This window comes from Leucopleurus acutus, assembly GCF_964270905.1.
Source record: "Leucopleurus acutus genome assembly, chromosome: 7".
Taxonomy (NCBI): domain Eukaryota; kingdom Metazoa; phylum Chordata; class Mammalia; order Artiodactyla; family Delphinidae; genus Leucopleurus; species Leucopleurus acutus.
In genome coordinates, this window is record NC_139150.1 from 37,098,388 (window position 1) to 37,120,641 (window position 22,254).

At 45.5% G+C, this 22,254-nt stretch overlaps 1 protein-coding gene across 5 annotated transcripts in view; it reads right to left on the reverse strand.

Annotated features, from left to right (window-relative positions):
• UNC13B (unc-13 homolog B) overlaps nucleotides 1-22,254 on the reverse strand; it is a gene marked incomplete at its 5' end in the record, with an annotated part of 226,251 nt that overhangs the window by 19,572 nt on the left and 184,425 nt on the right. For 4 of the 5 annotated variants that reach the window (XM_082842533.1, XM_082842532.1, XM_082842534.1 and 1 more), the window contains 12 exons: nucleotides 65-154; nucleotides 1,554-1,622; nucleotides 3,058-3,208; nucleotides 5,776-5,939; nucleotides 6,285-6,400; nucleotides 6,853-7,022; nucleotides 8,979-9,120; nucleotides 9,765-9,992; nucleotides 12,439-12,658; nucleotides 13,152-13,226; nucleotides 15,422-15,500; nucleotides 18,194-18,240. In XM_082842533.1, coding sequence (XP_082698659.1) covers nucleotides 65-154; nucleotides 1,554-1,622; nucleotides 3,058-3,208; nucleotides 5,776-5,939; nucleotides 6,285-6,400; nucleotides 6,853-7,022; nucleotides 8,979-9,120; nucleotides 9,765-9,992; nucleotides 12,439-12,658; nucleotides 13,152-13,226; nucleotides 15,422-15,500; nucleotides 18,194-18,240 — 1,551 coding nt within the window. Of the gene's footprint in view, nucleotides 1-64; nucleotides 155-1,553; nucleotides 1,623-3,057; nucleotides 3,209-5,775; nucleotides 5,940-6,284; nucleotides 6,401-6,852; nucleotides 7,023-8,978; nucleotides 9,121-9,764; nucleotides 9,993-12,438; nucleotides 12,659-13,151; nucleotides 13,227-15,421; nucleotides 15,501-18,193; nucleotides 18,241-20,648; nucleotides 20,672-22,254 lie in introns of all 5 variants that reach the window. The other variant, XM_082842530.1, reaches the window with a different exon arrangement.

A 22,254-nucleotide genomic window follows, 5' to 3' on the forward strand; every position in this document is an offset into this window, starting at 1 on the left:
TATTCTCCATGTCCCTGTGGCCAGGTCCCCAGCCTAGCACTGCCCAGCCCAGTTCATCTCTTACCTTCATTCTGAAGAAAGTAATGCTGGTCAGCAAATCCACTGTGGACTTTAAGTCCTGAAGTCGCTCAGGGCTCCCAGCAGGGAAATTATTCTATTGCCAATCAAGCAAATGTAAGAAAGGAACAGAAGAATATGAAAGCCTTCCCTGCCAAAAGCAATGAAATCAGAAGCTTCCCTAAGTGCTACCCACTGGGATCTTCCCTAGTTGAGAGGAACAAAAAAGCTGTAAGACCACAGGTCTCCCTCTCTTTTCCACAGACACAGGCCCTTGCCAAAAGCAGGGGTTAATAATCCCCAGCCCAGAAAGCAACACATCCTACCCCCAACCCTACTTCTACTTCCCATGCAATGTGTGAGCATTTGCACAAATGAACATACACTCACACACACACACATTTTTCTTGGGTGAAGATTCTTACACCCAAACAGTGAGTTCTTCAAAAGTTACAATCTAACTGTATATCCTGGAATATAAGTGGAGCCATGCTACAGACCAGACTGGGATCCAAGACATGTACTTTCTGTAGAGTGGATCCCAGTTACTCCACCATTCTGGAGCCGGCAGATGGCAGAGCTCTGAGCAGAACTGCTTTTGGAGTGAGTTCCTTAGGATCTTTCCACCATGGCTCCCTTCATTCTCCTTGGCAGGAGTTTTAGGAGGAAGCTGCCAAAGAAAGCTTAGGGATGATGCTGTGCCACTCTCCATTTTAAGGTTGTTTTCTTAAACCTTCAAATGGCTACTTATATGCCAAATACAAGATATACAGTCAACTCTCCATTATTCGTGCAAATGGAGGGCACTGAAAGTGCAGATAATTAAAATCTCACTTCTTTTTGACTCTGAGATTGTTTTTATACTTACTTTTTAATGTGGATATATTGCCTGTTCTGGAAATTCACAACACTTTAAAGCAAGTAATGAAGTCATTCTAAGAAGGCCTAACTTAGAAAGAATGGAAAAACTGCCCATTTCCCCGTCCTGTCCTAGGCACCCACCCTCCTACTACATCTATTTCCTCCCTTCATTCTAGAAATGGACATGACATCTGCTACAAATTACTTGCCCAAGCCAAGATACTCTCTCTCCCCTTAGCCAGATTCTCACCCTCTCCTGGAAAATGAGGAGAATATAGAAAGATGCAATAAGGAAATATAATTATCTAATTTTTAAAGGGGTCTTTCTGGAAGAGATTATCCTTAGGAAACTCCTTGATGAATATGTCATCAGAGAGTTTGGTAGAGTGACATGAGTGGGGTTAGAAAGCCAACTATCTATAAAAAGCAGCCACACCTGCTACTATTTACACACTGCATGGTCCTTGGAGTTTGAAGAACCATAGGTGTCAGTGACGTTGGCCATATATGTGGATGTGATGACAAAGACCAATTTTCTTTGCCTTCCATCTTTATAGTCATGACTGGTCCACAGTCTCTCTAGACTGATCTTGATACTACCCTTTGTCCCACCCCACAGCCATGTCTTCACTCACCCTGTATGTAGAGAGGTCAATCCTCAGTGAGTTGTGCAGTTGGTCCAGTAGTTTTACAAATCTCTCTTTCTGAGGGTGATAAACAAATAATGAGGAACAGAAATAATCTATTTCCAAGCTCTCTAGAATGTAGCAAAAAGAGAACCATCTCTGGGTGAGAGGGAGACACTGAGCTGGGGACATACCCTGTCCCATATTTGCCCATGAGGAGAACAGCAAACCATGCAAAAGAGAAATGGGATAGGTATTTCCTGTTCCATCTCTTAGCACTTAAACTGGGGAATCTTCTCACACTGGCAAGAGGAAAGCAAGTCTCTGGGAGGGGAAACAGCTTTCTATACAAATCAAGAAGAGATGACCAGTGCATCTCCATCCCTTTGGGACTCTAGCTCATCTTAGTCAGATTAAAGGAAACTCTAAACACATTCTCCAACTTGTTCCTGTGTCTGTGGTGTCCTAACTTATCTTGGAATAGCTCTTAACAGTTAAACAGACACAGCCTAGCAGTGACGACGGGAGAGAGAAATAGTGATGCATCTGGAAGGTGATCAGGGAGACACAAGGGGATTTCTCTTTAAACCACATTCCATATCATTTCCCTTAGTTTATACTTTTGAAATGTTAAAATAAATAACAAATACTATTTAATAGCTTATTTTTATAGAAAAGGTATAATTAAACGTGGAATCATGTTCCTGTAAGCTGTTGGTGCAGCACTCCTAGAACTCACATATTGATAATATTATATATAGCATTAGATATTAGTTAAGTCAATACATAATGTGGAGAGACAGAATGGAACAGATATTTGACTGGCTTAATCAATGATACTAATTCATCTACAGAAAGACTATCAACAACATCAAAAAAGTGGTCAGTACCAAGAAAAAGGGCTCAGAGATCCAGTAGATTTGGGAGTATCAGTAATTTTATCCCTAAAGAGGTAATATTTGTGGTGAATCTGATATATACCATCCAGTTTACACTGAACTTATGTCAGGTGACATTATGAACAATGATTCAACTTCACAAGTACCTTAACAACAGGTAAGGGCATACCCTGGATCAGGAAAACTGTCCAGACACTAGAAAAGGGACAGGCTCAGGTATGCAACTGGTATTCTTGCTTAGACATCAGTCTCATATGAACTTAAGTGGTATGAATCCGTCACAGAGAGACTGAATAATATTAAGAAGGTTGCTTTGTGAACCTGCAGGACTGAGGAACATGGTGATTCAACCAAGCTGTTGGCCCAGAGAGGTTCTCCCTGAGCACAGGTAGTGCCACAGCCCACAAACCACAGTGGTGTTATTTCACCTTTTCTCACTTATCTACATCTGAGGAGAGTCTACTAGTATAGTCTAACTACCCATAAGGAAATAAGTTCATTATCCAGGTGGCAACTATCTGAATTTCAGGCATATCAGCTCTGCAGTACTGACTAAAAAATCAAACTTTGTTAACTGATAACAATCAGGTTACATGTTTTTACGTCACACTCACCCCAAAGTTGGAGGCTGCAAAACGATCAGACGCAGAGACATTGGTGGAGGCGGTTGTGTGGGCATAGTAGGCATTGATGTTGGCCAGTAAGGTGCTCATCACTGCTGGCACGCCAGGACACATGTACTTGGATGACAAACATGCAAAGTGCCTGAAAAACAGCACCTTCAGCCTCAAAGGCTCTTCAGGGTTTGCAGCAAAGGTCAAGTAATCAAAAGATCTCACTCATGTGTATGAAGCTTCCGATCACCTTGGCATACAAGGATTTTCATAATTTACTCACTCAAATATACATCAATGAACGTGTACTATGTGCCAGGCCTGGCACTAAGGGCCAGAATCCAAAGAGGTGACATTCTGGCAGAGAAAGCAGGTGTTAGAAAGTAAGTCAATAACCCAAGGCATGCTATGCAAAAATTCTGTGGACACACACAGGAAGATCATCTAAATTAGAATGGCTGGGGGCTAGAAGGGATTAGAAAAAGGCTTCCCAAAGAAGAGATGGTTGAAACAAGTCTTAAAGGATTAGTAAGAATCAATCAAATGCAGAAGCGTGCAGACAAAGGGAAACTGTATTGCAAAAACAAATATACTTATGGAGAGTCATTCATTTGGGAAACCTCACTCATGGCTACTGTTCAGGTGTTTGATAGAGGAATACTACGAAATGCAAGAGGAGAAGTAGACAGAGAACAGATAATAAAGGAGTTTATCCTAGATGCTATAGTAAGTTTTTAAACAAAGGCATACTGTGATCAGATTAGTCTTTCAGAAAGGTCACTTTGAAGGTAAAAATTAGAAACGAAAACTTGGAGAGAGATAAGACTAAGAGAGAAAGACCAATTGAAGAGTTACTGCAATCACTCAGAAAAGAAGCAATGAAGCACTAAATGGAACAGAGAAATGGTTAAGGGCACAGACTCTAGAGCCAGACTTTGGGTTTGAGTCTCAGCTCTAGCGCTCAGTGACCTTGGATAAATTACTTCAACTTCTTCATGCTTCAGTCTTTTTATCTATAAAATGGGAATGATAATGATATGGGGATTAAATGAGTTAACATTCATAAATTACTTAGACCAGTGCCTGGCACATAAGGAAATGGTACATAGGAGTTGTTGTTTTTGCTGTTATTATTATTATTACTGAGCTATAGCAATACTGATAGATTAAAAACATATTTAGGAGTAGAATCTAGAGGTTTTAGAGACTGATTGAATGGTGGTAGTATGAAAGAAATGTTTAGGCTGACTCCTAAATTTCTGTTTGGATAACTGTGTAATAAATTGTTCCATTTACTAAAATATGGAATATAGGAAGAACAGATTTGGTGGAGATAATGTTGACTTGGATTTTGGTCATGTTGAGTTTGCAGTGCCTATGAGAATAGCCAGAAAGCAAATGAAAATGGATCTGAAACACAGGAAAAGGTCTGGTCTGGAGAAAGAGATCTGGGAGTCCTAAGCTCAGAAGTAGTGACTAGGTCATAGGCTTGAATGAGCTCATCCAGGGAGAGTGAACAGAGTAAGAATGGCAGAGGGCCCATTCTCCAACCTCAATCCTTGACATGTTTCTTCCATCTAAACTAAACTTCTTGTAATTCTTTGAATAGTCTATGCTCTGTTGCATCTTAGCATCCCTGCACATGCCCTACCAGAAATACCCTTCCTCCTTTCCTGTATTTCAAGTGTCAACTCTTCAACAGCTTTCTTCAAAGCCCTCCCCTAAAATTTAGATGCTCTCATAATACATTGTGATTACTTCTACTATAGCACTTATTATATTATATTGTAATTGTTTGTTTACTGGTCTGTCTCTCCTGCTAGACTGAGTTCCCCAAGCACAGAGACCCCATCTTATTCATCTTTGTGTTCTCAGCATGTGGCACAACGTATGACACATAGAAGGAACTAAGTAGAAGTTTGTAGAATAAATGAAGCACAGCCAGGGCACTAGCTACCCTCTGCTTACCTAGTGCTGCTTCCTGTGCAGCTTCCTAGTGCTGCTTCTAATGGCAGCCTTTCCAATACACAGACTATACCTCTTCTCATAGTAGGTGGGAATTTCTTTTATAGGAGTCTTGGTCAACTGCAGGCACAGCTGCTTTCCCTACAGTTCAGTGCTTTTTCTGACTCCCAGGCCAGTTTATGAAAGCTTGTCTGTCACACACATATACCTGAGCACACATACCCTGTCTGCTCAGGCCTGTGATGTTTGGGCAAGTCTGTCCTTATATACCCTCCCATGCCCTTTTCTCTTTCTACCTGTGAACTCCGGGGTAGACAGACTAATACCTTCCCCCTGAGTTACTGACAAACACACTCCTTTTTTTTTTTTTTTTTTTTTTTGCGGTACGTGGGCCTCTCACTGTTGTGGCCTCTCCCGTTGCAGAGCACAGGCTCCGGACGTGCAGGCTCAGCGGCCATGGCTCACGGGCACAGCCGCTCCGCGGCATGTGGGATCTTCCCGGACCGGGGCACGAACCCACGTCCCCTGCATCGGCAGGCAGACTCTCAATCACTGTGCCACCAGGGAAACACAACACACTCCTTTTATACATATACCCTCTTTGCACAGATCCACCCTACCCAGCTCAGAGAGGAAAGCAATGAATCACTGCATACTACCCCACTGAAGACCTATCCACTCTGTCAGTGTACCTCCATTGTTAGCTACTCCAAAGGTTAGCAGCCATTTCCTAGAGCCCCAGGGGAGCCTTACGTCATAGCCTGATATATGGACTCGATGCCATAGCGCATGGCAAATTCATCCACAATTTCTTGGGCAGTCTCATCAAAGTACACCTTCCATGCATCGTCTCCTCGAGCCTCAGGGATGTGGACTCCTCCACTGCCCTGAATGTCTGTGAGGTAATGGAAGAGGTTCTGTAGAAGACAGAGTAAAATATATATTGATATTAAAGAGTTAAATATATGTTGGAGAAAAAAAAAACCTGCTGGTAAAGACCAGGGGAATGTGAATAGGATTCTATAGAAATTCTGTCCTTCAAGTCATTGCTCGTAACTCCTGTGGCCCCAGTAGGCTGTTCTCACATTAGTGAAAGAGAACTGAGGCTGGGACTGTTATATGGGCTGTCCAGGGTAGCACAGTGTGCCAAGAACAAAATAAAAATAGGCTGCAGATCTTCAACCATCTAGCAATCCTACTTATTGTCAAAGGCCCCTCCCAGCACTGCTTTCTGGCATTCCATCTACCAAGAGCTGGCTCACCTCATGGAGACACGTATACTGCACATGATACGGGGCTACCTTCTCCTCCCCCTTGATCTCCACATTGATTTGTAGTCGGATAGCCCCTGAGACGGCTGATTTGTCTGTCCTCTTCTCTAGGAAGGAAAGAAGACTGGAGATTGACACCAATGCAACTGCAGACAGCATAGACAGCCCCCAACCTGGCTTAACCCAAGGAAAAGGAGGCACTGACCCAAGTGTTCACCTAATAGGTGAATTAATTTCAGTGACCATATAGTCCACAAATACCCCAGAACTGGCTGGGTGGGAGAAAAGAAGTGCCCAAGGGACTAAAGGCATTAGCGCTGAGTATGAAGATAAAAAGACCTTCTGAAATCTGGAAACTGTCCAGCCAGAGTGAGTTCCAGACACCCCCACTCCTCTGTCCCCCATCTCTATGCACGGTCGGTTCTCTGCGGAGAAGGCAAGGCTCTGTATAGAGGTGTGCTTTGGGGACTGAGTGGTGGTTTTGGTAGATAGGAGTTTCCCCAGGTTCCCCATTCATGCTCTTCCTTTCCAGAAACTTTCTCTGGTCCTGCTTCCTCACCCAAGTTGTACCAGACGTCCATCTCGCCACTCAGTGTTCGAACCTCAATGATGGTTTGGCCAAGGAAATCATCAGACTCTCGCTTTAGCCGCTGCTTTACTCTTGACTTGATGTCATCATCCTCATCCCACACACGTACCTTAATGCGGTCAGAAGAATTGTGGCACTCACTGTGAAAGAATTAGGAAGGCTCTGTTACGAAGAGACCCAGAAGCCCCTACTCTTATTACTTCCAATTCCCTCCCAAAGCTCTATCAGCTGCACTTGAGGCCCTGCAGAGGAAGAGAAGGAGTCAAAGAACAGTGGTACTCAAGTCCCAAGTGAGTCAGGCTATCCCAGCAAATGGCTCTTCATTCCTTAGCTTGGGTAGCTTTCTACATACCATTATCCAGTCCTTATTGCCCTGGGACAAAAGCGAGGAGGGGAGGAGTAATTAGGGACAATTCTGATTTCCTATCAGCTAGCTGTACCAACAAAACCAACAGAAAACAGCCAGACAGATGCCGCAGAGCCCTAGGAAGCAGCTGCTAGTTGCCTCCCCAGAATCCTATATGAAGTCCATAAAGGTGTTAAATGTTCATGGTAAGTCCATCTGGTCATATATGCTTTAGCTTTCTACCTAACACCCCCATCTATCTAAGAATGTGCTTGGTGAATTTCTATCATTCTTTAATATCCACTTGAATTATCATTTCCTCCATGGTGTTTGCTTTGGAGGAGGTAGTTTGCCCAGGTTCCTCCCTCACTCTCTTCTTCCCCAGCAGTTGCTTTCTGGATCCCTGTTGCCTTATCCAAAAGTTGTACTTGGCAGAATCTGCTGCTCCTTACCCTATGTTCTCATAATAGCTTTGCACATTCCATTAAAATATTATGGTATAGCTACTGGTCTTCTGAAAAATAATAGACAAATCATCAATCAGCCTCTTGAAGCCAGGGATGTCTTATACATTTTTCGATACACAACATCATGTATAGTGTCTTATACAGAATACAAATTGCTTGCTAAATGATAAAAGTGGGCAAAATTGACTATAGAGCCAATTCATTTAGAATTAATCATAGGTAATATTCAAGCAGGAACCATTCAGTTTCTTGAAAAACAAGTGCTCCCCCCAGTAACTATTGTCTCTGGATTAGAGACTGATTTTATAGGCCCCAATCCCCTTCCCCAATCCCCTTCCAAGGAGCCAACGGAAAAAGGTCTCTACATAAGCTGCCTGCTTGGCTGATTCAAATTCCTGGTCCTGGGCTTCCCTGGTGGCGCAGTGGTTGAGAGTCCGCCTGCCGATGCAGGGGACACGGGTTTGTGCCCCGGTCCAGGAAGATCCCACATGCCGCTGAGCGGCTAGGCCAGTGAGCCATGGCCGCTAAGCCTGCGCGTCCGGAGCCTGTGCTCCGCAACGGGAGAGGCCACAACAGTGAGAGGCCCGTGTACCGCAACCCCCCCCCCCTCAAAACCCCACAAAGTCCTGGTCCTAGGCATTAGGGGGTGTGACAAAGCATCTGGATTCACCAGACCTTAGTCCAAGTCCTCGGCTAGAGCTTGCCATTTTTCAACAACCATCCCTCATTGTCATATGAAATAGTCTATAAAAAAGTGAGATAATGAATAAAGTAGTAGGAAGTGGAAGCTGAGGCAGAAAGAAAAGCAGGGCCCTTAAGGAAAATGGAAAATTCTCCAAATCCCAGGTTTCCATCTTCAAGCCAGAATTATCCAGTTGTAGGACAAAGATGTTCCCTTCCCACTTCCTAGAAGAGCCTAACCCTTCCTAGGCAGGATGGCAGGGTTGGAAGATACACAGTTGGGTGGGCAGTCCCTGGTTCTGTCACTCAGCAGTAGTGCAATAAAATCTTTCTAGCACTAGAAAAAGCAGTATGTGATGCCCAAAGCCCCCTTTAATAGCCCTAGTTAAGACAGGGCTTGGGTACAGTAACCCTGATACAATAGTCTATGAGAAGAAACCCAGAGAAAGAATAGCTGCTACCCAATTGAAGCATGTGAGAAATGGGTTTTCTCCACTGCCTCTGACCCATCTCTCTTAGAGCCCAAGCCCAGAACAATGAGATTTAATGCTGCTCCCAAAACATACACAGTCCCAGGTAAGACAAAGCCCACTATGACTTACAAATGGAACTTCTCCTCCCAGACAGGATTCAGGTTCCCAAAAATGGTCTTGGTACGCTTCTTGGTTTTGCCCACTTGCACAGTCACATAAGGGTCACTGGATCCTGTCTTGTCCTTGGCTTGTAGGCCCTGGGCACACACCACTGCAACCCAAATGCACATAGAAGGAGGCTTCAGAGTACACTCCAGAAGTCATAAGCCCTCCAAAGTACGACTCATATTTCCCATCTTAGAGCAGCCTCTATCTGCTCCTTGCACAGGAGCAGATTTTCTCACTCCTCCACATCTATCCTTAGCCCTAAGCCATGAGCCTTTCCCTCAAAGCCTAGCCCAAGAATCCTACCTCCCCACTGGAGCCCTAACTGACCACTTACCCCTACACTTACCCCAACAGGTCCTTATCTGTTCTGATACATGCTTGCTTCAGCCATATCCACCCAGTTAGTAAATCACTGGTTAACTATTCACTAATCTCCTGCCTGTCCCCTTACCCCCACCCTCCCTGCTCTTATAATATCAAACTGTTAACCAAGTCTATAACATCAGACTGTTACCAAATCCTGGTATTATCATTCGTATTGTTTGCAGGTGCCAGTCTTGCCTCTCCCAGCACCCCCTGGCATCAGAGTCTAGGAGAGGAGCAGTGATGAATAATGAGGCCCTCCCTCTTCCTTCATTCTGTGTTCCTTCTCCCCAGCCCCTACTCCCTCACACTCAGGATGCTTCTTCCCCAGGCTCCTCCCCATAGCCAAGGCCCTCCTGTCCTCTCAAACTCTGGCCTGCTCACCAGTTATGGTAATCTTGGCCGACCATTTGGAGGTGCCATCCAGCACACTCTGCTTCACTGTTTTCATCTGTTGCACATGGGCAACTTTGCTCACATTGAAGACATCCCGGATAACTTCAAAGATCTCCGGCTTATTCCGCTCTCGGATCTTCATGCGGTCCTTCATGGCCATGATAATGTTCTGTGTCCTGTCCTCCGCTCCATGTTTAGAGCTCTTTTCTGCAGCCCCTGAAGAATGGCCAGAGACAGAAAGTAGGGTAACCAACAGGCCACCTACCAGACCAAGGATCAGGCTGAAGAATGGGGCCTGGGAGAGGTCACTGAGCCGTGGGAAAAGCTTAGGAAGACACTGGTATGGCTCTGGGAAAAGTTGATCTCTGTGGGGCCTGCTAGAGTTTAATGCCTAGCTAGTGGAGTTTAAAATGCAACTCAAAGAGTAGCAAAAAGTTGATCATCGTTATGGGGGTGTATTATTCTATTCTCTCTATTTAGATATATGTTGAGTTTTTCATCAAAAAAGAAAAACAAAATATGTAGCTCAGTCTGCACTTGGATTTGTCTTTCTTCCATCTGCATGCTTGTTGAGAGATACCCTCCAAGTCTAAGGCCAAAATATCAAAATGGGTATCCCAGTTATCAAGGAGGGGTTGTGGATGGGCACAACAACTCCACCAATCTCATCCGAATGCCAAGGCACGATACAGATCTCAGAATTCGTCACAGCACATAGCTGGGTTCTGCCCCATAGCTCCAGTGTCTTTAATCTCAGAAAATAGTGTGGTATGGTGAGAAAAGTATGGCCTTTGGTATCAGACAGACTTGAGTTCAAATCCTAACTCCACTACTCCCTGCTGGGTAAGTAGGTTTCTTCTAAGAGAAGAAAATGTCACTTATCTCTCAGGATTTGTAATAAGCATTATATTAGATAGCATATATAAAGCATCTAGCCCAGTGCCTGCCATCTAGCACTGGGCTAGATGCTTTATTTATTGAGTAATAAACAGTCCCTATTATTGTTACCATCATTATTATCCTGGCAAGGCCAAGGGTCTTTTTCACCAGCCATGACCCCAGCCAGCTCATCTCAAAGGTCAGTAAGCTTCCTCTGCTGTGCTAAGGATTATGGCAGAACAAAGACTCTTCCAGTGTATTTCACCAACCAGGCTTCTCAGGGCAGAGGACCCATCCTTCCTTTATTGATCCTGTAGACTGGCTCTTAACCTCTCTCCAGTCTCCAAAGTCTTAGGCCTTAACTACAAAACTTGGAGCAAAGGACAAAGGTCAACATCTGCATCCTAACCCTGGGAGAATGGAAAGCAGGTTTTCTGTCCAGTGAAGCCTACAGAAGGGCACTTAATTCCACTCTGTGCTTCACAGAAGCCTTAGTCAGAAGATATTTTCTGATAAATGAAAAATGACCTGGGCTGCATCCTACTCTTGCCATTTAGCATATCCCATGCAATGCTATTTACCTGGACTGGGACCTCTAAAAGGCTCTTAAAGGGAAGATGGACACCCTGGCTACAGAGCACCATTTCAGAGGCTTCCAGCAAGCAGCCTATGCAGCCAGTTGCTAGTTCTTGCAATTAAAGCAGGGGTCTGCTGGCACCTGTGCTTGTCGCCCCTCATGATGGATTTGGGCAAAGTCATCACCAGCACCCACTTGCACAGCCTGCTATGTTCTGCCTGTCTCTTCATGTCTACTATAGCCATGCCACTGGCACCAATCTAGTGTTCTTCAAAGAAAGACATTTTAAGTCAACAATTCCTTGAGGCTTCTTCCTGGGCCCCTTTTATGCCACATATCTTTCCTTGGGACAATGAACTGCTTGTGAGTCTAAAGGCAACCTTCCTGTCTCCTACCACAATCCTTGAAGTTTTCATTGCTATGGCTTGGCTCTGAGTAACACCTGAAGACCTGGAGGGGCAAGAAAATACTTTTCCACATCCCATATCCCCTACCCCTGCTCTTCCTGGGGTCTAGCTATAGCAGTGCAAGCCCAGCAGGAGTGGAGCAAGGAGATAAGAACTTAGAGTGCTACCACCTCCTGTGACAGAGAATTGTTGCTTTTCCTGCTCCTGTTTTCCCCATTCTATGATGGCAGCACAAGTCACATATTTAGCAAGGGCCATGGGAGTCTGGCACATTCTCCATCTGGATCTCTGCCTAATCCATTTGAATCTTCTGTTCTTGGCACTGTTGTCTAAATGCTCCAACTATAATCAAGGAATAAATTTCAGCTTCCCTGAGTCCTAGGGTCTAGACCTCAGGAGGTTCCTCTATGAGGCCTAGAACCTCACAGAACTCTCTCTTCTCATTAGTTTTAAACATGCTCTAGTCATTTGGGCAATACGGCCACCATAGTGTGTACAATACTCAAGCATAGCCTCTGGGATCATCTGAATCCTAGAAGGGATTTTTATCTCCATCAGGGACCACAGAAAGCTCAACGGATTTTTCCTAAAGGTGCTTAAGAGAGTGCTACAAGACCTGTTATTTGGAATGGCAATGTCTCTTGAATTAGGACCCTACTTTCTCTAAAAAGGAAAGAACTTCAGAATCAGGTAGAATAGAGGGATGATGTCCCGGCCACCCTAGCTCTTTGTTGCCAGACTATTTTGGTGAGGCCCTGCTGCCCATGTTTCCCACCCATCACCCCACAGGGAGACTCACGCTGCAGGCAGTCGGCATTGAGCAGGTCCTGGCACTTCTCGTGACACTTGACTCCACACTCGCTGCAGCGCATACCCTGCCGGGCAATGCCCCAGAGCAGGCCTTCACACTCATAGCAGTAGGTTGGGGTAGTGGCCGTCCAGACCTCAAAGTTGTGGGGTGTGGTGCACGAGATGGGATAGATTAAGGCCTGCAGGGTTTTCTTATACACATGGGATTTCTGAAAGACACATATCCCATCACCCACAAGCAACTTCAGTTCTCTGCTGGGAGATACCAGGACTAAGACCCTTGCAGGGCTCTCAAGACCCCGGTTTCTCCTCCTGCAATTGAGGAGATGCTTTAGCTTGGCCCAGCCCACAGCCCAGCCTGGCAGGAAGAAGCCCTCCACATCATGTGCTCCTGGTCGTCCAAGATAGGTCTGACCTGAATGCTGGGCCTGAGCCTTGTCCCAGTATTCAGGCTTTTTTAGAGAAACAAAGGGAACTAGGCTTACCATAAAACCCTGACATTGGTGGTCACATACTCCAACGTGAGATTAAGGTTTACTCCTGGTCTGGACCCTTGCCTCGGGGAGCAGTGTAGAAAACTTGATGCTATCTGTTTCATTAACAGAGTGTGCCCAACACTTCTGAATTCCCGGTAAGTTTGGCTACAGAGATGTTCACTGGACCATAGGCCAGTGGACTCTTGAAAGCCCGTGGGTCACTTACCAGCTCTTCATCCTTGAGAGAGGTGCGTGTAGCCATTGCAGAAGTAATTCCTGCCTTCCGGGACTGGACCAATGACTGTGAGAGAAGACTTGCTGTCAGCCCTGGCTACTACCAAGGGCTAGGCAAAGCCCTGGGGAGGGAGTTTCAGTGACCAAAGCTATTTGATGATAACTCACTATGTTCTCTCTATTTTTACTGTCATTCACAGGGGATTGCCATGGATAATAGGTAATAAGAACCTGAGGTTAATATCCAAATCCAAGGCCCTAAGGGACTGTTCTAACAATGACAGAACAGCACTTCTCTCAGGGTACCTATCATCCAAAGAGTTTTTAGGTATCTGACCCCACAGAAACTCCTTGTTTAAAGGAAGGCAAAGGAAAATGAAAAGATTAGAATTACAGTCCGAAACAGGTCATGAAGAATAGGATAGACACACAACTCTGACAGAGTCACAGTCAAGAACCATCACTAGGAACTATGATTCTATACTATATCCTCTATTCTCTGGTACCACCCGCTGCCCACACAACCCCAGGAAGCTGTGGAGGCCAAAAGCCCAAATGAGCAGGGCACTTGAGAGTGAAAGGGGCAATGTAGCCTCATTGAAATCAAGCAGGGTAGGGGGTTAAATGTGACAGCTATGATGTCCTGCTAGCCAGGCTCTTATACAGAGAGGCCCATGAATCTGCCAAGCCCAAGCTTCAGGGACAGCCCCTGGAGAGGCACATAGTTTCCCTAAAGCAGGGGACACTAGGCAGACAGAAGTCACTGTATCAGCCTAAGCGGGCAGAACAGTTGGGGTGTGCCCAGGTGCTTGGGATATGGACTCTTATAAAGCATGGAAAGGGGCTCTGGAGACACTTACCATAGCCTGTGCAGAGGAGAGCAGAGAAAGGAACAACATGATGTTAAAGCCCCACAAGGGCATGAAAGCTTTCAGAGACAACTGAGAGGTTTCTTCCCTATAGTCCAAAGTAGGAAACATGTCCCAACCCCCTCTGCCTCTATCAACTAAAAACTGTCTTCAACCCAGACAGCTGACCAGGGCCCAAGGCCTAGAAGGCGAGTTATGCCGTAATGCGAAATATGGGCAAGGTTAAAAGACAGAGGAGGGGAAACAAGAAGTGAATGAGATACTGCTATCCAATCAGTTAAACAAAAAACAGCTGGTGAGCAAGGCGGGCGAAGACGAGAAAAAGTAGGAAGAAAAGAAAGGAAGAAGAGAAAAAAGAGGAGATGAAAGACTATGAAAGATGTAATAAAGAAGAGATGACATCCGAATTTATCTTCATCCAACCAGCTTGATGAAGAGTTGGTGGGAAAAAAGGTGCATTAGAAAGGAAGAAAAAGGGAAAGATATACAAATAGCAGGGGGAAGAAGAAGGAAAGAAAGAAATGATGAAGAGAAAATGGCAGAGGATACTTCTACTCAGTCAGTTAAGTAGGGAGAAACTGGTGGAGAAAAAAGAGCACAGTATGGAGGAAAAATCAAAAAAGGAGTGGATAGAAAAACCAAGATAGACTGAATAGGGAGAAAAATAGAAGAAAATAGGAGTAGAAAACGGTAATAAGAGAAAGGGTTCAAGTCTTACTGAACATCTGGCTCTGGGACTCTGAGATGACCTGGGTACCACTCTACCCCCCACCACTCACTAAACTACAGAAAATTCCTTGAGCTGCTTCTGCCCTAGGAGGTATGAGCCCAGATAGGAGCTTCTGGTCATGCTGGAGGTCTGAGATCAGCTTTAACTCCTAAGCCTGTTTCAATTCAATTCCACAAATTGTTATCACTACCTCTGAATGCTAGACACAAGGGTACAGAGATAGTCTAGAAAACCTATGCCTTGGGAGACTTCACTTGACCTCCAAGAAGGAGTCACATTTGTCATGCCCATCACACACGAATCTCAATTATCTAGGTCAGGACCAGAGGAAGTTTCCATTACAGGTCATCAGAGAAGGCTATAGAGATACCTAGAGGAGATGGATAACTAGAAGATGACCCTGGAGCCCAGCTTTGAGGGTCCAAGCTATAAATGTTCTAGTAGGAGCTTCAGCTAATGAAGAACCTGGGGCTCTGACAAGGGAGTGAGGTAATGTAAGGTCCTACTGAAGCCATCACTAGGTCTCAGTAAAGCTTTAAATGATTGATCATCAGACTAATACTTGTCACTAAAGGCCCCACTTCCAGTCCTGAAAGCTGGCCAAGTCCCAGTGGGGGATATCCCAAGGCTACAGCCTAAGCCTTCACAAGAGTCCTTACTCACCAGATCGCTGACAAGTGGCAGTGGCTTCTTTCTGCGTAGATCTGGCATGCTGTCAATGCCATAGAGCCCTCCAGCTGGCCTGAGGAGAGAAGAAAAGATATCAGTACCTTTAGTCTTACCTTGAGTTACTGGCAGGTTCAATGTTCCATCCTCCTTGCTCATCTTCTCCTCAGAGGAAGATGAACTGACCTCCACCGTGTGCCTTTAAGAGGGGTAAGGAGGACAGAAAGTGAGTGAAATAAAGCCATGGGATGACAAACAATGGAACCTGCTCTCAGTGTCTCCTTCTGAGGTTTTAGCCAAGGATTGAGAGCTCTTTTATCCCACTGTGCCAGTCCAAGGCTCCTTTGTTTATGTGAAGGCCCTTGTGCTCCATAAAGCAAGGTGGGAATTGGTGGTTAATATAGCTCCTCCTTACACTCAGGCCAGACTAAAGATAAGTCTTTCCTGATCTGCGCTAGAACAGAGCCCACAGGAATAGCTCTACAGAAGAGCTGCTGCCTAGGTGAGCAAGACTGACAAACAATAACATGTAGAAGGAGACCTTCTCCAACCTGAGTGAAAGAGTCACCAGTTCTGTCTATCCAAGCCTCCTGAAGAAAAAGGGTCTCCACGGAAAGAGGAGCCTGCATGATCAAATGGAGGCAGGGGAAGCGGATGAGAGACTTACAAAAGATCATTTGGGGGAAAAAAGACCATTTAAGAAGGAAACAGCAAAGTGACTCAGAGTCTGGCCTAGCCCTATGGTCACATCAACAGGGACCAGGAAAAAATTACAGCTGGAGAAACCTGAGATTTCTAAAACTTTTATACCTTTTCTATACTTACTAATTTTGTTGTTGTTTGTCTGTTCCTCCATAACAATATGCAATAAAAATACAGAGAATTTCCCCAAAAGAACACCCTTCTCACCTTGAGATAACCTGGATTTCATCCCCAACTCTTCTACTAGTTCACTACATGTCCTCTGCCAAACTTCCTTCCTCTCTTTGGGTCCTGGTGTCACTTCCATAAAATGAGGGGGATGAACTATAAAACCTCTCTGACCTTTTGGAAGCTATTCTGAGCTTCAATTAAAATAACTCATGTACTTGGGGTTTTTTTATTTTTTTATTTTTAAATAAATGTATTTATTTATTTTTGGCTGCGTTGGGTCTTTGTTTCTGTGCGAGGGCTTTCTCCAGTTGTGGCGAGCGGAGGCCACTCTTCATCACGGTGCGCGGGCCTCTCACTGTCACGGCCTCTCCCGTTATGGAGCACAGGCTCCAGACGCGCAGGCTCAGTAGTTGTGGCTCACGGGCTTAGTTGCTCCGCGGCATGTGGGATCTTCCCAGACCAGGGCTCGAACCCGTGTCCCCTGCATTGGCAGGTGGATTCTTAACCACTGCGCCACCAGGGAAGCCCCATGTACTTGGTTTTAATGAAAGCAGCGAGGTGGGGAAAGCAGGGTGGCTGGGTTGCACACCACAGCTGGTCTGAGAAGAGAAATGTCACGGAAGAGTAAGTGTGTACTGCCAGATATATAGGCCAAAAATGGAGCCACAAATTGAGTCAAGGCCAGGAATTGGAACAGGCAACCCGACATGCTGATTTCTAATAATCTAGCTTCCTGAATACAGGCAGTGAACTTTGTTCTCAATGAGACTACCACACCAACGGTAGATCGAAAGTTGTGACAACTTCCAAGGACTAAGCTGAAGGAAGGGAAAGAAGACAACAGGGAGGCGTTTAGAAAATCACTGCATGGCTCCATTTAAAAATAGCCTGGATATGTTCCACTGGCATGTATGGATTTGAAAATCATTTGAAGAAAAAAGCTAAAGCCCTGAAGAAGGGCTGTTGAAGAAGCAACGGGCGCCACAAGTTTTTGGCTAATTCTGAAAACTATAAAATGCACTCCTTAAGCCGAGAAGTTTTTTTTTGCAACACAAGTGAGCTTTTGACAAAAGAAGGGTGGCTCTTTCACATGTTTAGCTCTTGCTATAAAAAAGACAAATCACAAGGAAAAGGAGCATTTAAAAATACAGTAGAGAACTTTATGATCTAATCTTTTCTCTTCCCTGGTGACAAGGAAGAGGAGGCAGCCACTGAGCATTTCTATGTCCGAAGGCCTGTGTGGGACAAGGAGGGAAGGCAGGTTCTCACGCTCCTGAGGAGTGTATGTGGCGGTGTGGGTGGCGCAGGCGCTTGAACGCTCTTCTCTCCCAAGCACAGTCAGTGAGTTACAGGCAGCAGTCGAGCAGTTTGAAACGCCTCTCTGGTGCAATCACATGGGTCTGAAACTCCCAGACAGACAGAACACACAGAGCTCCTACGGGACGCTACTTACATCTTCACTACAGTGGAATGGAATAAGTAGATGACTCACAACAGCTGAAGATAGATGGAGCCCAGGGAGTAATCTAATCAGCAACACTATCAACAGTGGGATAGAAGGAAACTGTCTCTAAACGCAGATGTGTTTCTAGTTTCCTCATTCCCATACATAAAGAGTATATCACCACTATGATGCAATATATCAGAAATTCCAGAGGTAAGGATAGGGGAGCCCCAAAGTTCCCTCCCCTGCAAAGCTCTCTCTTCTGTCTCTGAGGAATCAGTCTGCGGACTTCTGTCTTCTGCCCCAGAGAACCAAGCAATCTCTACAGTGGAATCTCTTCCTTCCCCAGAATCCAGCTGATGAAGCTGTTTCTCCTGCTTCCCAGGGGAAAAACTAGAAGCAGCATAACAGACTGCATAAGATCCACAGAAACCTTGTGGTACAACACTTACCCTTCTGGGAGCCACTGGGGCAAAGAGGTATCACCATCATCTGCAATCTTTGAAGAGAGAGAGAGGAAAAAAAGTTAGATCCTGGGAGAGATGGGAGATTGCCATATTTCTTTGGTCAAGCAGTGAGCAATAAAGTAGGAAGCTCAGAGCAGTGTAGGTCACATACACCACGTGGTGACATAACCAGCCTGATGTGTAAGCCAATTCCATGATCAGCCAGGGCAACAAGCAGGCTGCTGAAATGAGTGGTACTTCACCTCCCTTCTCCCCAGTGAATAGGGAGGATATAAGGCCAAGCTCACAGAGATCCCAGGACTAAGGTCCACTGGGAATGTGAGAGCTGCCAGAACTTTCAGCCCCTCACACAACCCACTGGTATATATAATAGTAAGTCAAAGCCAGGAGAAGGGTCCATGCAGGCTTCCACGCCTCACTAAAGCAAAAGGACAATTTCACATGGAGGCCAGTCTTCTTCCAGCTATATTCCTAAGTTCTGTTGGCTGCCCCAGCGTCAGACCTGGTCTTTCTGGATTCCTATCTCATCTTGTGATTTGACTTGGCCTAGGTTCCTTGAAGCTCTAACTCACTGACACTGAGTACAGTCTACATTTGATAAGCTCTATTTAACAAGAGAACCCAGGACAGATTAGATACTCGGATTATCACTCTGTTGAATTTTATGAGCTCTACAAGAAGTTGAAAATTGAGGCACCAAATAACTCAAGGAAGGAACAGTTAGAAAACACGTTTTAAAGGCTTCTGTAAAGAGACCCAAAGCAAATCCTTCAAGCAGTGTACAGAGAGAGTTCCAAAGTGCCAGGGCTCTCCAGAGAACCAATGGTCCATGCTGTTTAGGCTCAACAGACCTAGAGCTAGCGGGTCTGGGGCTTCCCACCCCTCCTTGTACCCCTCCACTCCCAACAACTTCCCTGCCTCCTGAGACCTGGGTCCAGCTAACTATCCTGAGCAAATGAGCTCCAGAACAAGGGAGGCAGAAGTAAGCTGTTAATCTCTGGACAGGGGCGAAGTTTTGGGAGGGCTAAAGATGGGAGAAGTTACAGACAAAATGAGGCGAGAGTACAAAAAGGAGAGGTAGGAAAGGTTAATGAGTGATGTACAAGTGGGTAAGAATGACGCTGGATCAGCATCAGGCTTCAGATGAACTTCGGATTTAAGACCCTTTTCAGTAAGACCCTTCTCAGGTCGCCTGTACTCTAATCAAGCCTATCTGTTTACTGCCTATAGCCCTTCATGACCACATTTCGCTGCTTCTGCCTGCTGCCCTGGTTCTATGAGTGGGATGATGTGGTAGAGGGAGGGCCAGGCCCAAAAGGCAGCCAGAAGTGGTTGAATCAAGTCTCCTAAGCTTCTTGTGAGGGGTAGCCCATCCCTAAATCCCCAGATCCTACCAACCAGAACTTATCCTCCCTTTGGAAACAGTCACCACACTGAGCAGATCTTTATTTCCTACCTAGAATTAGATGTTTGCCAGAAACCATTGGGCTTAAGGAAACAAAGTCACAAAAAGCCTTTGGCAGCCAGAGTTCACAGGCTCAGATCATACACATTTCCTGTGCTTAGAGGGGACAATGGGTCTGCAGAAGCCTGCAGACACAGCATAGAGCATGCACACGCAGGGCACAGAAGGAGGGCTGGGGGAATGAGAGGAGGTCTAGACAAAGTGCCTATAGGAGGTACATTCATAGACACCACTTGCACCTGAGGAAACATAGGTGAGCACAGATCCTGCACACAGAGCTACAGAACATGTGCACACACCCATCTGGGGGAGGATTCAGTATTCACTAGGGCCCGAATCACTGGCAAAAGAAACCCTTACTGTCTTCAGGAACCAGTGCTTGGAGGCACAGAGCGTTAGTATACCATGCATTCACATGGCATGGGGAAACCACATCACAGGTCTACAGAAGCTTGTGCTCACAGAGAGGCTAGGAAGCCTGCTCAGAAGCACACATTTCGGCCCCAGGCAAGAGGTACAAAAAGCCTACAGAAGCTCCTGCTCTCAAATACAAAATGTGAATGCATGCTGGGCTCAGCAAGGGTTTACAGCGTATGCCAATCTGCAGCAATAAGTAGAAAATGGACACACACTGTGCAAAGTAGGAAAAGAGGAAGGCAATCAGTATCTGGGGGAGTCAAACTGAGCACAAGTATAAGCACACACATGCTACATTGAATGTGCACCATGCCGGCACATACATTCTCACACTGCTCCAGGGATGTCTGCAGGAGCACACACAAGCATGGAGCATGCACACAAACTGCTTTCAGGAAAAACAGACTAGCTGCATGAGCCAAAGCTCACGAGGCACAGATCATAAGCACACATGCGTACACACACACACACACACACACACACACACACACACACTGTGCTCAGGAGAGAGAGGAGAGAATTGACAACAAAAAGGGCCCTCAAGGGCCAGAGCACAACCTGAAGGGCTCCTCGCTTTCCTTCTGCAAGGAGAGAAAGAGCAGAAAAAAAGGGCAGAGAGGTTAGTAGATTCAGTTGTAAGTCAGCTAAACCTCATGGGACATGGAGAAGAGGGAGATGTCCTCTGAACAACTGGGTAGTTCACAGAGTCCAGCTCCCAGAATCCTTACCTCCTGTATTTGCTGACCCCTGCTTTTCAGTTGAGAATCCAGATTTGGCTACAAAAACCAAAGGACAAAGTCTACCTGAGAATTTCAGTCACCCTTTCCCCCCTTTCCAAAGTGGTCTGCGTGCAGGGCCAGGGCCACAAGACCAGCTTTGTTTGTTACCAAGGGTCACTCCAACAGGCTCTCTGAACTGACTGAACACAGAGTGGGTTCCTTCCTCAGAAGCTCCATGAGTTCACTCTGAATCTGGGATAAGTCCGCAAACCCCAAAGGCCTGGTAGCTGAGCTCTTTCCACTTTGTAATACAGTCTTGGCCACGTGTTTGCCCAACAAGCCCTCGCTTTCCCAGAGCCTAAATTAAGTTAGGCCAAGTTAAGGCCTGGAATTAAGGCCAGGACCAGGATGCTCAATGGCCATAGATTTGGAGGCACCAACAGGCCACTGCCCTTTCACAAGTCACCATGATCTGGACAATAAAACCATGACTGCAATCCCAGGCTTGATTATCTACCAAATCCAGAACAATACACCAAAGGAAACTGACACTTCCAGAAGGACCCAAGCAAGCCACAGGAGAGGAAGAATAAAGACCAGAGATTACTCCTTTCCTATTCGTCAGAGACCACACTGCCTTCTAGGCCACACGTGCTTCACGAAGGCTTCCTTCTCTAAGGAAAGTCCACTTACCTGGGCCCATCAGCTCCCCTTTTCTTTTTTCCTCATCCTTTTTAAAGACCCACTGATATTACATAACAAGTAGAAGGGAGAATCATGGAAACTAACTCATAAGCTCCTGATTTTTCAAGCTACTTCTGATGACCTAATGGGTCACCTGACTTGACAGAAGAATGAATTCAGGAACAGGAATCCTCCAAAACAGTGCAGCTTCAGAAAAGTGGGTGAGATAAAAAAGACACTTCCTGGAAAGCGGACATGTCTCTTCTACATCTATTCCCTACTTCCTTAGAGCACTCTATTCCCTTTGAAAAAGAAAACTAGGCAAGGAACACTTTAACTGACCCTGTGATTCAAATTGGAAAGGATTCTCTCTTCCTCCACTATCTTAAATATCAATACATTGTACACATCATGTCAAAGTTACTTCGATTGTGTCCTTCTGTTCTTCCCAGAGTTCCCCATAATGTCTAAAGAAGAAAATTCAATCTATTGACAAGGCCGTCAAGGCTCTCCATGACCTGGCCTCTTGCATCTATTGGGTGAGCTCAGACTGATTCTTAAGACTTAGCTCAAAACAAAATTAATCTGCATATGGGCTCCTCAGTTACTGAGTTATTGTAATCCTGTCTCAGTCCGTGGGTGGGGAAATAGTCTCAAGAGGTGAACTACAGAAACACAAAGGCCTTTTTCTCTTTTCTCTTTTCCCTACAACTTCCTCCTTCATATGGTACATCTTTAACTTGTGCTCATCGTTTTACCCT